Consider the following 15,473-nt stretch of genomic DNA (forward strand, 5'->3'; position numbering starts at 1 on the left):
GAACCCCACTCCACCTCGAAGCCCAATCAGCTTCGGGGACTACTGTCGGGGTAAATGACCACGGGTAGCCTAACCGACTACCCCTGGTTCTTCAGAGAATTTATCAGGCCTTTGGGCCTTCAAGCACTCCAAGCATTTGGACCGCCTTCCCCGGCCGGCTACCACTAAGGCCGACTCCCGGAAGGCGACCCGGCCTCACCGACTCCAAGAAGCCGGCCAAGAAGGACGCCGACTCCTAGAAGCCGGCCAAGACTACAACCACTCCTACATAACGACGCCCTGACGGGGCGTGACCACAGTGCGGCCCACGACCCCCGAAGCCCGAGGCAGGCATGGCTACAGGAGGCCGTACGGGGTGGATGTCTCCCGTGCGGCCCGGCACTGTAGCCACGCCAGCCGCGACGTCATCCACGACCCCCTCCTGTACGGCCCAAGGACCGCGGGCCCCTTCAGCCAGAGAGAGGCGTGAAGGCGGCCCGGCTTTTCCTAGTCGGCCAGGAGCATAGCCGGCCTCCAGAAGCCGGCGACTCCCTTCCTCGAAGCAGGAGCCCCATTAAGGAGACAAGACGAGGTAAGGCTACAGTGATAGCCCCCGATGCGGGCTACTGTAGCCACGCTTACCTCGACCAAGCCCTCGTCATCAGAGGCGCGGCTACAGTAAGCAGCCGCGGACAAGACCCTAGGCAGTGGGGCCGGCCTGTCGACCGAGGAGCCGGCAGCCGGCGGGACCCACCAGCCGGCGGAGAAGCCGGCAGGCATAGACACTGACGGCTGGGGCCAGTTCCCAGTCGGATTACCATTGTACCCCCGGGGGGTAGGCCTATATAAACCCCCCGGGGCACCCATGCAAAGGGTTCGATCCCTGATAACACACACACCATAGATAAAGGGAAGCAAGAGCTAGCCTTGTTCTTCTTCTCCCTTGATCCCAACAGCTCTAGGAGCGATTGTAGCTACCCTTTACCGATCTAGTGATCATGCGGAGACCCCGCAGAGCAGGACTAGGGGTGTTATCTCCTCGGAGAGCCCCGAACCTGGGTAAGATCCGCCGGCGTGCATGTCTTCGCCTCATCCCGTTTCCAGGCACCGGCGACGTTTTATTGGCTCCCACAATGATAAGCCATCCTTTGGCATATGTCGCACCAACCACCCGACACCTTTGGTGGGTTTTTTTTTGTTGCAAAAGGTTACCTCTACTGAACAATTCCACAGACAAATTAGTTTAGCATTAGCTGAACCTTTATTAGTCTCTCCATACAATGTACCAATATCAATTTTTGGATTCTCCAGCAAAGTAACTGAAATAATTTGCAAGGTAGAATACTTCTGGTAACTAATGATTTAGAGACTCATAGAGTGTATGACCATGGGACAGAGATGCCAAGATGTTAACAGGCTGGTGTTATTATTAGCATATCTCACATTTAATTTGCATTTCTTAATGTTTTACAATAGCGCATACCATCTCTTCTGAAATTTTAGAGATGACCATGAATAACAGGTCTTGAATCAGCTTGTCCTTCTGTACATATAATTTGATCGCATCGGGAACTAAGGAGGACAATTATGACATACAGGCTGATGATAATGAACACATGTCCAAGTTGCTATTTTCAAATGAATTTCAGTCTGCAGGGTCCAACCTATCACAAGAATCAATTTCCAATGATAGGATTTTGGAAGCAATGACTGCTCATGAGCTCAAGAACATGCTTGTAAGATTCTGCCATCCCATTGACCGTCAAAAGTAGAATGTTGGTGTGCTGGATTTATTTTTTGTTCATTGTGGATGAGTAGGCATCATAGTCTCAATTTTTTGATTCTCAGAAAAGTAACTGGATTATTCATGTTGATGTTGATCAGTTATTCATTGTCAGGCTAAGTCGGCTTACATTGAAATATTGATAGGAAGCATAAAGGCCATATGAGAAGAATTGTTGTTTGGATGTTTAAACTACTTATATGACCTATCTCATTTGATATCTGAAATCTGTAGAAAACTACAAATAGATTTCTTTATTTTGTAACCGAAGCTTTTGACTTTTATAGGGAGAGGTTCTTGGTAAGTATGTGCGCAGTAGCAGAGGCAATATATGTACTTTCCCTACTACAGTTGGCACCGACCTCAACTTTCGGATTCTCCAGAAAAATAATTGGATTATTCATGTTGGTGTTGATTCATTATTCGTTGTCAAACTAAGTTGGCTTATGTTAAAATATTGATAGGAGGCATACTTGAGAACCCCTTCTTTATTGTGAACTTGCTGTTAATTCCTTGATGTGATTTTCTTGTTTCGTTTGCAGGAATCTCATGCTGTCATCTGTAAGACACGGAAAGATCATTTACTTACTTTTACCTTCTTCTCATATAACGGCCATCGTCTTCCACTTAGACGAAATGAAAACATTGCATGTCTCAACTATGCAAAAAGAAATACAATCTTTGATGTCCTACTGTCTCGCAGTCCAATCTGTGTTAGAAACTGCTCTCCCCGTAGACTGAAGTACGGTTGCTGCTCTAGGGCTGTGTTGAGCTGCTGGTTGGTTGAGAATGATCAGTCGGTCATACACTCAGTACCTGAATGTCACTGCAATGTATTAGCATCTGATCATAGGCAGGTGCAGTATGATAAATGATCAGCATTATACCTTGAAAACCATGCCTGTGCAGCGTCATTATATCTCTGACGTACAGAAATATGTAGCAGTTCGCAAGAATTTCTCGGGTAAACAATGGAAAACAGGAGCCGGGCTTTTTTCTTGATGGTTTCAGGATAGCCTCCATACACCTACGGGAATCAATATCAGACCACCGAAATCAGGAAGGTAACTTGAAAGGGAAAAGATGAAGCACTCACCAGGCAATCGTGCAGTTCAACTATCTCTGAATTGCTGCAGTGTCTGCAGAGCATGATGATGAAAGACAGTTTCAGAAGCTATACTAGATGTTTAGCCATCGTTGCCCGTGTACATAGCCTGCAACACCAGTATTTTCTTAGAGATTTGGTATCTTTATGTCACAAAGAGTACCGATCAGTCAAATTGGTTGATGTTTTTCAGAAAATCTGATCGCTGATTGATCCCTGCAATGCAGCTGGCTCTCAAAAAATGTCCAATAAATGGAACCAAACTGGTTTCTTCAGCCAAATTGGCATATGATTCTCCAAGTCTCCGAAAGCAAAATCATATGGTAACAAAAACATAACATCAACTACCATCATATAACAGAGAACAGTCAGATAGTTGGGAGATGCATCAAACGAGTAACTAGTTCAGAACAGAGGCTTCACAAAACATGCACCAGATCATTGCTATTTCAGATCGATCAGTCACATGACACGGTAACATCACCAACCCAACTACTCCCTCCGTTCCGAATTACTCCCTCCGTCTAAAAATACTTGTCATTAAAATGGATAAAAAGAGATGTATCTACGACTAAAATACATCTAGATACATCCCCTTTTATCCATTTTGATGACAAGTATTTTCGGACGGAGGAAGTACTTGTCTTGGATTTGTCCAGATACGGATGTATCTAGACTCATTTTAGTGCTAGATACATCCGTATTAGACAAATCTAAGACAAGTAATTTGGAACGGAGGGAGTACAAACTAGACAATTTTCCACCGATTTCCATTGAGCAACACTAATTCTGGGCAAACAGCACCGAACTACAGTTGCCAGAGACTGAATCTAAGAGGAGGTGAATTTGGTGACGGCCTTGGTGCCCTCGGAGACGGTGTGCTTGGCGAGCTCCCCGGGGAGGACGAGGCGGACGGAGGTCTGGATCTCGCGGGAGGTGATGGTGGGCTTCTTGTTGTAGTGGGCGAGCTTGGCGGCCTCCCCGGCGAGCTTCTCGAAGATGTCGTTGATGAAGGAGTTCATGATGGACATGGCCTTAGAGGAGATGCCGATGTCGTGGTGCACCTGCTTGAGCACCTTGAAGATGTAGATCTTGTAGGTCTCGACGCTCTTCTTGCCCTTCTTCCGGCCCCTCTTCTCGCCGCCGCCCTCCTTGGAGGCGGTCTTGCCCGCCGGCAGCCGCTTCTCGGCCTTGGGCTTCTTCCCGGCGGGGGCCTTCTCGGCCTTCTCCGTCGCAGGCTCCTCCTCCGCGGGCTTCTTCGCCGTCGGCTTCTTCTCGGCCTTGGGCGCCATCGCTGCTTCGAGGGAGGGAGGAGGGAAGGGGCGCTGGTCTGTTTGTGCGGGAAAGATTGGGAGAACGAGATGTGCGGGAAGAAGGAGCGGGGCTGATGGGTTTATACAGGGAGAGGTGTGGGCGCTGATTGGTGGAGGGGTTGGTGGCTCGGATCCGTGACGTGGAACGGTATGAAGCGTTCGCTATTGTTTCCATGGACGATCCTGATTTGCTGCGGTGGTCGCGAAAACGTGGGTGGGAATAACTTCTTCTTTTTTCTGGGACAGGGCGGGAATAGCCTTTTTTCACGGGAAGGCGCGAATAGTTGAATATGTATTATTTTTTACGGGAATAGCTGAGGGGGTGTTTGTTTGCAGGGACTTTTTTGTGTAGGGATTAGAAAAAGTCCCTCTTAGAGACTTTTTTACCAAACGGGAGGGACTTTTTAGGGACTAAACTAGGCATTTGGGACTAAATGAAGAAGACTCTCAAGGAGAGTCTTTTTTGGGACTTTTTGAGACTTTTCCAACAATGCCCCTTCATGCATCCATTGGCCCGCCACCCCATGGTGTTGTTTGATTGTTATTTTTCTATATACTAGGTGCAACATGGTCATTTAATAACCTTTAGGAAGGGACTAGGGACTTTTTAGTCTCTGGAAACAAACAGGGAGGGACTTTAGGGACTAGGGACTTTTTAGTTGGGACTAGACAAAGTCCTAGGACTTATGAACCAAACAGGGTCTGAATATATTGATTTGAAAGAACGGGATTATGCAGACGATGTGGTACTGTTTATCAAGCCTACGATGGCAGGCATTATCTTTGTGAAGAAGATTTTGCGGATCTTTGGCATAGCGTCAGGACTGAGGGTCAATTTCGCCAAATCCTCAACCATCTTGATTAGAGCAGAGGAGGGGGATGAGGAGCTGGTGAGAAGTGCATCGCCGTGGAAAATCGACCGTTTTCTATGCAAATATTGGGGCTACAGCTTAGTATCAAGCAACTCAAAGAGGTCTTGGCAGCCGATGGTAAATGCGGCTATCAAAATCTTGCCTGCCTGGCAAAGGGGAATGATCACTAGGCCGGGCTGGTGTTGGTGAACCAAGTGATGCGGGCGAGACCCACACATTATCTGATCCTTACAGAAGCTCCTAAGTGGACTTTATACATGGTGGACATGGGGTGTCAGGCCTTTTCTGGGCCGGATCGGAAGAAGTCAGTGCGGGTAAATGCGTGGTGTCCTGGCAGAGAGTTTGCAAGCCTAAATACCTTGGAGGGCTATGGGTGATGGACCTGGGCAAACATGGACTTGCGCTACGTTTTGCGGTGGGAGTGGTTAAGAAGAACATATAGCACACTTGGCAGGGCCTCAATTTGACGCCGGATCGTCACGTTCTCCAGACGTTCAACAGTTTAAAAAATGGCAGCTTGGGGACGGCGCTCGGGTCTTGTTTTGGAATGATAGGTGGCTAAACTGAGCTTGCATAGCTGAGGTCGCACCTTTGATCGTTCACAAGGTAAAGACCCAGGTGAAAAACATGAGAGTGCTACAAGAGGGTGTGTTGTCCCACGCTTGGACTATGGATACCAGGTGAGCTCTCCATGGAGGAGCTGGCACAATTCATTCGTCTATGGGAGGTGCTTGTTGAGGTGCAGCTAACTCCGGGCAAAGAGGATATTGTTGTCTTGGCGTCGTGCGTGGAAGGAAAATACACAACGACTCCGGCATATAAAATGTTCTACAAGGGAGGGATCCGATCTCGGTCGTCTGCAGCCATTTGGAAGAGTTGGGATCCGCTGTCCTGCAAGATCTTCATGTGTTTGGCTGTCCAATGCCGAGTCTGGTCATCAAACAGGAGATTCAGACATGGGTTACAAGATCAGACCTCCCCATATTCCTCTTGCCAACAAGAGGATACGGTTGATCATCTGTTGCTGCAGTGTGTCTTTGTGAGACATGTGTGGTACCTATGCGTCGCTAAGGTTGGTTTAGATCTGGCTCTTTTACCCTCACCGTGGTCTAAGCTGGAAGAGTGGTGGGCGATGAGACGCAAGCAGATTCCCAAAGCATACTGGAAGGGCTTTGATTCCTTTGTTATGATCAGCTGTTGGACTCTTTGGAAGCAACACAATGCACGAGTATTTGGGAATGCCAATGTGAGGGATGTCTGGGGCACAGTAGAAATTATCTTCCAAGAGTTAAAAATGTGGCCTAGCTGGAGGTTCGGGAGTGTCAACGTATTGTGAGTAGTTGACTTAGAGAGTTGGAGTGGAGTGGGCATGGAGCGCCGACGTGTGGTGCTCGGGCCTTATTTAGTCTCTTGTACATATTTTCTACCTTCTATAAAGCTAAGGTGCGCTATTGGTGTACTCTAAAAAAAGGGATTAAGCTTTTGGTTTCGTTTTCTATATGAGAATGGAGCCGGGGGAGCTCCCCTTTGATCCAAAAAAGAAAGAACTGGATTGCGTGGAGTGTATATAATTTTGACATGCTAATTTTTGGTTTTTGCCGAAGGTCCTAAATATCTGCGGACACGTTTGGACTTGTTTGTGGACAATCAGTTAGGCGGAGGTCATGCGAACCAACCTGTGGTTGGATGGTTAGAGGGACTGTGGTATTCCCAGCCCACCAGGGTTCAAATTCCGATGCTCGTATTTATTCCTGGATTTATTTTAGGATTTTCGGCGATGCGCATTTAGTGGGAGGAGACGTCCCGGTCGACGACGAGGTGCCTATGGTGACTTCGTAAATTGGTTCTCATAGAGGTAGGGTGTGCGTGTGTGTGCATTCATAGGGGTGAGTGTATGCGCGTGTATATGAACGCTTGTGTCTATACTGTGTTAAAAAAAGGTTAGGCAGAGGTCATCCAATTAGAATCGCCAAATAAAAGCGGACACCAATTTTTCATTCATTTTCCGAATTGATTTCTGCATAGAAAAAACCCGTAAAAATAACTAAAATTCCTACTCTACTCCTCCCTAACGTAGGTGAGGTCAACGGCCTCCATGTGGGATGATCCGGCCTCGTCGTCATTGGCGGCTGGCGCGAACGATGCTCGTATTTATTCCTGGATTTATTTTAGGATTTTCGGCGATGCGCATTTAGTGGGAGGAGACGTTCCCGTCGACGAAGAGGTGCCTATGGTGACTTCGTAAATTTTAAGATGATATGCCGGCTCAGTCTTTCGGAGGTTCTCATAGAGGTAGGGTGTGCGTGTGTGCATTCATAGGGGTGAGTGTATGCGCGTGTATATGAACGCTTGTGTCTATACTGTGTTAAAAAAAGGTTAGGCAGAGGTCATCCAATTAGAATCGCCAAATAAAAGCGGACACCAATTTTTCATTCATTTTCCGAATTGATTTCTGCATAGAAAAAACCCGTAAAAATAACTAAAAATCCTACTCTACTCCTCCCTGACATAGGTGAGGTCAACGGCCTCCATGTGGGATGATCCGGCCTCGTCGTCATTGGCGGCTGGCGCGAACGAGGCGGGACTGATGAAGGATGTCTTTTTGGCATCGGCGTCGCGCTGCGCCGACATGTCGTCATCCTTCGTCTCTAGTCCCTTGAAGAGCCAGTTATGCTCCACCTCGTTGATGCAGAGCTGCCAAAGCACGCGGTGGATGGTGTTGGCGATGTGCACGAACACGAGCGTCGTCAGGTTCACGTCGCTGGTGCCCGGGTCCGCCGCAACCATGGTTGTGACGACATCTTTGGGCGCACGCTTCGCGCAGGAGATGATCCTCCACCAGTCGGTGCTCCTCCAAGAGCGACAGGTTGTACTGCTGCTCTGCGTCTGACAATATGAACGTGCCACACTGACGGCTCCTCCACCGGCGCGGGCGCCTAGTCCTCCTTCCCTGCCTCCGCGAGCACCATGTTGTAGTGATGCTCCGCCTATAGTGGGTTAGACCCCGATAGCGGCGGCTCCTTCATCGGTGCAGGCGCCTGCTCCTCCTCATTCGTCGCCGCATCCTCCATCACGATCTCCACCATGGCCATGGGGTCATCGTCCTCCTTCTCCTAGCTAGAATTCGGAGAGCTCGGAGCGCCTCAATGTGGCCTTGCTCCGAACGTCCATGGCATGGACCTCCGATGCGATTTTGGCGCCGCGACTCGGTGAAAACTTCCTCCACCATTAACAAGGGGATACAACCATGGCTACAGCAGACAAGAATGCGAAGGGATGAGAAAGGGTGGTTGGACGGCGGCTCGAGCGGTGGGGAGAAGGGCTTGTAGAGGTAGGTTTTTGGGAAGTGGTCGGTCGTCTTAAATAGCGAGGGCAAGCGAGAGTAGTGGGGTTGAATGTTTGCAGTTGGACTAGGCTTATCGGTCGTCGGATGACCTAAATGCGAACAGTGGAAGAGAGCTTCTCGGTTGTCGCATCGGTTGTGAATGTGAGTAGGCGTACAGCTGGTCAAGCCGAATGGCTCTAGAGCGAATGCCATCGGAAAGTGGTTTTTGGGTGGCTAAAGGGTCTTCAAGTATGATGTGTCGACATCCGACTCCCTAAACCTTCCCCTTCCCCAGCTTGGTGTCCGTTTGCGTGATTTTGACGCAAGGACCAGTCTGTGCATTGTGGGCGAGTCACGTTGGATGTCTAAAAGTGTACGCACATTTTGCGGATGATTAGGTGATCCGCATTGGAGTTTTCCTAAGAGCGTCTCGAACTAGACCCCTACTACATCGCATATGTGTGGGCGGACGGTTTGGACAAAAACACCACCTATAAGTGTTTGGGGTGTCCGTTGTGCAATGGATTTGGGGCCGCCGGACGCGTCTGCCGAGTCGGATCCGACAGGCCAAACCCACCCCAAATCCCTCCAAATTAAACAAAAATAAATAATTTGATTGCCCTCTCTCATGTGTTTTCTTCCATTTCATGCGCCCGCGGTGTCATCCTCCTTCACCCTTGCTTTGCATCTGCATACTCGACCTCCTCGTCCTTCCTAGTTGTCGACTCCCGTGCAACGGCCAAGGTGTGGTTTCTAATCCCTGCAAAGACGTGTGATCTTTGCTGGGACTAGAAGAACATTTGGCCGCCCCGACATATGACTTCAGGACATACACACGAGGTCATATGTTGGTATTTACAAGGTGGATATCACAATAGATACAACTACTCATGAATAGAAGAGATAATACGAGAATACAATACAACATACAACAAGGTTGTGGCCGGCTGGCTGGTGGGCAGTGGTGATGAGATCCCGAGGAAGGAGGTGGGGTGGTTCAGGATGGATCCCGATGAAGGTGGAACAAGTGGTAGCGACTGATGGGACAATGTCATTAGATTTTAGGGTTTTGGTCTAGAATTGGACTAGGGTGTCTATATATAGGAATGGGAGATATTTGGGGTAGTTTTGGGATGATATGCACTGTCCGGTTGCGATCGGGCGGTTCAGGTCAAAGGGGAGTTTTTGGCTAGGTTTAGGTGGGTTGGTTTTAGAGATAAGAGGGTGAAACGACCCAGTAGGTATGAGAGAAGGTCAACGGAGACAGAAGGTAAAGTTCACATCTTCTCGAGAAGCAGCAAACACAAATGGCTATAAGTTTTATAAAAACATCCAAACGATCCTAGTACGACGGCAACGGACTGTTGATGCAATGTGGATGATGCCATGATGAATGCAACAAATAAATACTTACCGCGACTCTAATAAATATATTGCACAAAGAATGGCGGAGGTCACAGTTTCGCCGGGAACCAATGGCAGCAGAACTTTATCCCCCCCACCCGGCGAGTTCGTCGAAGGCACCACGGAACCTCACTACTGCTAGAGAGGTTGTCGAGGTGGGGGGATGGGTTCGTCCGTAACCCTCCTCCGTGCCGCCCCTTTGTGCCGAAGACGGCTCTGAAGCCGACACTCCCGCCGACGGGGACTGTCAGCAGGGGCGGCCAAAGTGGCATATGTCTCCGCTTCTTCTTCTGCAGCATTGCCCGAGGCAGCGGCGACGGTTAAAGCACTGTTGGCAACGGCGACTGTTTCGACCTCCACACCTTCGGATGACAAAGATGTTCAAAGTGACAAAGGTAGCGACAAAGCGGAGATGGTGTGTGCTAATAAAGCGACACGTAAGAAAGAAAAGATGAGTTTTTATCGGTGTGGTGAGCCAGGACACTTTGTGATTGATTGTACGGTGGTCTTGTGTGATATATGTCTCAAATCTGGTCACTCATCGGATAACTGTCCATTGATTTCGGTTCCTAAGCCTGTGGTGACTATATATGGTGTTTGCAACAACAAACTTATGTTATTTGAGACTCCACGCACGGTCTCGGTGACCTCTCGTCCGGAGTGCTCGAAGTTCGGTTTAGTCAAGGTTACTAAGGGGACACTGGCAGAGGAGAAGGTGTCTCAGGAGCTCAGACGACTGGTTTCAGAGTCCTTCCATTGGTCACTTGTCCTGGTGGATGACCAGGTATACAGAGTGGAGTTTCCCAGGAGGGAGGATTTGGATCGTCTGTTGAAGTTTGGGTTCAGTAAGGTGACTGGGAGCAAGTGTGTTCTAGAGTTTGATGAATGCAAAAAAACAGAGCCGATGGGGTCACCATTAGAGCAGATCTGGATTAGACTGACAGGTGTACTAGAGGAATTTCTTAATGACTTCATCATTGATTGGAGTCTCGGGTCTTTGATTGGTAAAACTAAGAAGGTTGACATGCCTTTTACCCGCATGCATGGCACTACGAGGCTGCTAGTCAGTGTTATTGATTCAGAGTATGTTCCGGATTCTGTCCCATGGGTTTATGATGGAGTGGCATATGATCTCGATGTTGTGGTTGAGTAGAGTCATAAGGCAGGTAATGGTTCTACAAGTAAAGATGTGGACATGACTGACGGAGGTGACGACAGGGGTAACAAAGTGACGGATGGGAAATCTGGTGGTTTTGTTGGACAGGATTTACCGGTGGCAAAGCCCGCTCAGTCAGCGCAGCCGAGTACTGATAAGGGGTCGGCACCTATGTCCACTCCTACAGCTTCTCTTTGCTTTGGATCATTTCAGGCAATGGCAGCACCGAGTCATTTGTGGGGTGACCGGGTGGAGATGGAGGAGGAGGATGACAACATGGCCACAAACTTGATGGTCGAGCAGCAGTATAAGGAACCTCTTGAGAGTTCCTTGCAGATGACAGGACATAGGCGCCAGTTTTCTCCCGGGGAGGTGGAGGCAGTTCACATCGGGCAGGAGGCCCAAGGGACCAATCCATCTCCACTGTTCTTTTCATTGCCCACTTCATCTTTGCGCCCAAAAGAGAGGGGGGAGGACGATCTTATCAGGTTGCTCCACCACCTGTGGGGGAGGTGGCTTGCCCGGCAGGTCGGTCAGATACGCCATCCCATACACCTGATCTTCATCACCACGACCGACTGGTGCGTCACAACAGGTGGAGTCCCGGGTTGGTGCGGAGGGCCTTCAGTCTGACCTCAGCGTACCGACCGGCATGGTGGATGGTGCACCAGAGGATCAGCCCGAGACGCCACTATCTCCCACGGTTACAGTCTCGGCCGGGCATATGGCAGGCGGCCACAGATCGGGTGGCGTGACTATGGAGGACGTGATAGATTTTGGTGGGATTCCAGATCCTGCGTCCGGGGACAGACGCTTTAGTCACTGGATTCAGTCTCAGCCGGATGCCTATGACATACAGATGGGGCGTGCGATGAGGGCCGCCAAGCTTCCAGATATTGAAGCAAACACAGGTATGTTAGTTGTTCCATTCTTCACTTTTCTGAGCATGAGATCTTAGATAAACCCCACAACTTAGGGACATCTCTTGGTAGTAATGACAAAGAAACCACCAAATCCATAAATGATTTGCTAGATTGAGAAGCGGACAGAGCCAGTGAATCAATTCGAAACATGGCAGCACTCAAACCTATGAATAATTCTGACATTAATAATCTCGGGGTTACTGCATTACAGTCCCTATGTGAGGATTTGATTCCCACGGAGGCACTACAAAAAAATACACTTCCGTGAGGATACATGTTTGTCACAGTAGGTCACGTTTTCTATCATGTATATACATCCATGACAATTTTATGACAGAATCAAGATAGTCATACATGTGCTGTCGTAGAAGTGTTCCATGGCAATACCAAAATTATCATCACGCAAGTGTTCACTTCCATGACGATAAATGACGGGTCATGGAAGTGCTTTCGTCAAGGGTAACCGACACGTGGCATCCACCATAACGGGTCGCCGTTAAGCTATCGGGTCTGGTTTTGGATCCGATAACCCGTTAACAGCCCGGACCAATGGGGATTTTCCACGTGTAAAATTCTCATTGGCCGAAGGAAACACGTGTCATCTCGTCATTGGGTCAGACAGGCGCCTATGATATGTCGACATGTGCCCAACACTGGCCCATTTAGCTTACAAAGGCTGGCCCGTTTGACTTGGTCAAAAGTTAGCGGGTGTAGGATCGAAAGTATGTCTAGAGGGGGGTGATTGGACTACTTGACCAAATAAAAACTTAACCTTTTCCCAATTTTAGTTCTTGGCAGATTTTAACAACTTAGCACAAGTCAAGCAATCTTATCACAATTCAAGCAAGCATGCAAAGAGTATATGAGCAGCAGAAAGTAAAGCATGCAACTTGCAAGAATGTAAAGGGAGGGTTTGGAGAGTGCAAACGCAATAGGAGACACATATGTTTTTGTCGTGGTTCCGATAGGTGGTGTTATCGTACATCCACGTTGATGGAGACTTCAACCCACGAGGGGTAACGGCTGCGCGAGTCCATGGAGGGCTCCACCCACGAAGGATCCACGAAGAAGCAACCTTGTCTATCCCACCATGGCCATCGCCCATGAAGGACTTGCCTCACTAGGGTAGATCTTCACGAAGTAGGCGATCTCCTTGCCCTTACAAACTCCTTGGTTCAACTCCACAATCTTGTCAGAGGCTCCCAAGTGACACCTAACCAATCTAGGAGACACCACTCTCCAAAAGGTAATAGATGGTGTGTTGATGATGAACTCATTGCTCTTGTGCTTCAAATGATAGTCTCCCCGACACTCAACTCACTCTCATAGGATTGGATTTGGTGGAAAGATGATTTGAGTGGAAAGCAACTTGGGGAAGGCTAGAGATCAAGATTCATATGGTTGGATTGGAATATCTTGGTCTCAACACATGAGTAGGTGGCTCTCTCTCAGAAAATGGGTAATGGAAATGTAGGCATGTTATGATGGCTCTCTCCATGAATGAAGAGTGGGTGGAGGGGTATATATAGCCTCCACACAAAATCTAACTGTTACACACAAATCATCAAACTCGGTGTGACCGAATCAGAAAACTCGGTCATACCGATTTAGTTCAAAATGTGAACGTTAGGATTTTTGGTGGGACCGACATGTCAACTCGGTGGGACCGATATCATTAGGGTTAGGGCATAACTTAATCTCGGTTGGACCGATTACTCAAACTCCGTTGGACCGACTTTGGTAATAGACAAACAGAGAGTTGGTCACGCAAACTCGGTGGGACCGATTCGCTCGTCTCGGTGGGACCGAAGCGTTACGAAAAGGAAACAGAGAGTTTGCATTGCAGACTCGGTGGGACCGATTGCTCATCTCGGTTAGACCGAAACGTTACGAAGGGAAACAAAGAGTTTGCAATCCCATCTCAGTGAGACCGAGATCCCTATCGGTGAGACCGAAAACACTAGGGTTTCTGGCACTGTCCATGTCAAATGAACTCGGTGGCGCCGGATAGATCAAATCGGTGGGGCTGAGTTTGACTTTTGGTTTGGGACATATGTGGATATGAGAAAGTGACTGAGGGCTTTGGAGCATATCACTAAGCACTTTGAGCAAGCAAGCCATTAAGCAACACCTCACCCCCTTTTAATAGTTTTGGCTTTTCCTATGGACTCAATGTGATCTTGGATCACTAAAAGTAAAATGTAGAGTCTTGGACTTTGAAGCTTGAGCCAATCTTTTGTCCTTAGCATTTTGAGGGGTCCACATTCCTTATCCATGCCATGCCAATCATTGAACTTTCCTGAAATATTTATCTTGTAATGGCATTAGTTCAATGAGCTATATGTTGTTAATCATTACCAAAACCACCCAGGGATAGTTGCACTTTCAATCTCCCCCTTTTTGGTAATTGACGACAACATATATATCAAAGCTTCGACAAATGATAATAAGATTGAAATACATTGTCGCTTTGAGAAGTATGTGACAAACAAGAGCTCCTCCTAAATTAGTGCATTATTTAAAATTTGCTTTGGACTGCAAATGCACAATGTGTTAGGATCATGGGTCACTCTTCCATGTCACATACATCTTGGTGGAGCGCTCAAAATGATAATAATTAAAAACCATGCACTCATCACCAAGCAAAGTGAATGATCATATATAAGATATAAAAGACAGTATCATCCAAACAAGCATTAAGGTAGCAAATGATCAATCACATGATCATCCAAGTATCTCACAAAAGACATAATCTAGCAAGCAAACACACAATAAAGTTCAAGCAAGTAAAATGCAAAGAGAGACAAAACAACACACACTCTCTCGAAGTCTATGATCTATACATATTTCTCCCCCTTTGGCAACAAGTACCAAAAAGTTAAAAATATGCATAGTGCTATGCATCTCTCAAGCTTGGTCTTCATGAGGTGGTGTAGAGATGACTCCAAGGATGAAAGCTTCTGTTGATGTAGCAGGAGCTGGTGGAGTGGCTGCTAGAGCAGATGGCACTGAGGCTGTGGCTGCTGGTGCAGATGTAGTAGCTCTTGTGTATGGGACAGGCACTGCAGCAGACCGCTGGCTTCTGGGCACTTGCTACCTCTTGAGCACTGCGTTGGTTTTCCCTTGAAGAGGAAAGGGTGATGCAGTAAATTAGCATAAGTATTTCCCTTAGTTTTTGAGAACCAATGTATCAATCCAGTAGGAGACCACGCTCAAGTCCCACGCACCTACACAACACAAATAAGAACCTCGGAACCAACGCGATAAAGGGGTTGTCAATCCCTTTCACGGTCACTTACGAGAGTGAGATCTGATAAAGATAATAAGATAATATTTTTGGTATTTTTATGATAAAGACTAAAAGTAAAGAAAGCAAAAATAAATAACTTGTTACCGGGAGATTAATATGATGGAAAATAGACCCGTGGGCCATAGGTTTCACTAGTGGCTTCTCTCAAGAGCATAAGTATTACGGGGGGTAAACAAATTACTGTTGAGCAATTGATAGAATTGAGCATAGTTATGAGAATATCTAGGTATGATCATGTATATAGGCATCACGTCCGCGACAAGTAGACCAAAACAATTCTGCGTCTATTACTATTACTCCACA

General features: G+C 47.7%; 1 protein-coding gene across 1 annotated transcript; it reads right to left on the bottom strand.

The window, feature by feature from the left end:
* Positions 1–3,285: 3,285 nt before the first annotated feature.
* On the bottom strand, positions 3,286–4,238 carry LOC123181438 (histone H2B.1-like). Its single transcript, XM_044593698.1, has one exon. It carries the CDS (start codon positions 4,157–4,159, stop codon positions 3,698–3,700), a length of 462 nt encoding a protein of 153 aa, XP_044449633.1. The 5' UTR covers positions 4,160–4,238; the 3' UTR covers positions 3,286–3,697.
* Positions 4,239–15,473: the final 11,235 nt, after the last annotated feature.

The sequence above is a fragment of the Triticum aestivum genome, chromosome 1D (assembly GCF_018294505.1).
Source record: "Triticum aestivum cultivar Chinese Spring chromosome 1D, IWGSC CS RefSeq v2.1, whole genome shotgun sequence".
Lineage (NCBI taxonomy): Eukaryota > Viridiplantae > Streptophyta > Magnoliopsida > Poales > Poaceae > Triticum > Triticum aestivum.

What these genes read in the sequence shown, in the direction of transcription:
- LOC123181438 (XM_044593698.1), bottom strand. Translation starts at nt 4,159, where the DNA reads ATGGCGCCCAAGGCCGAGAAGAAGCCGACGGCGAAGAAGCCCGCGGAG.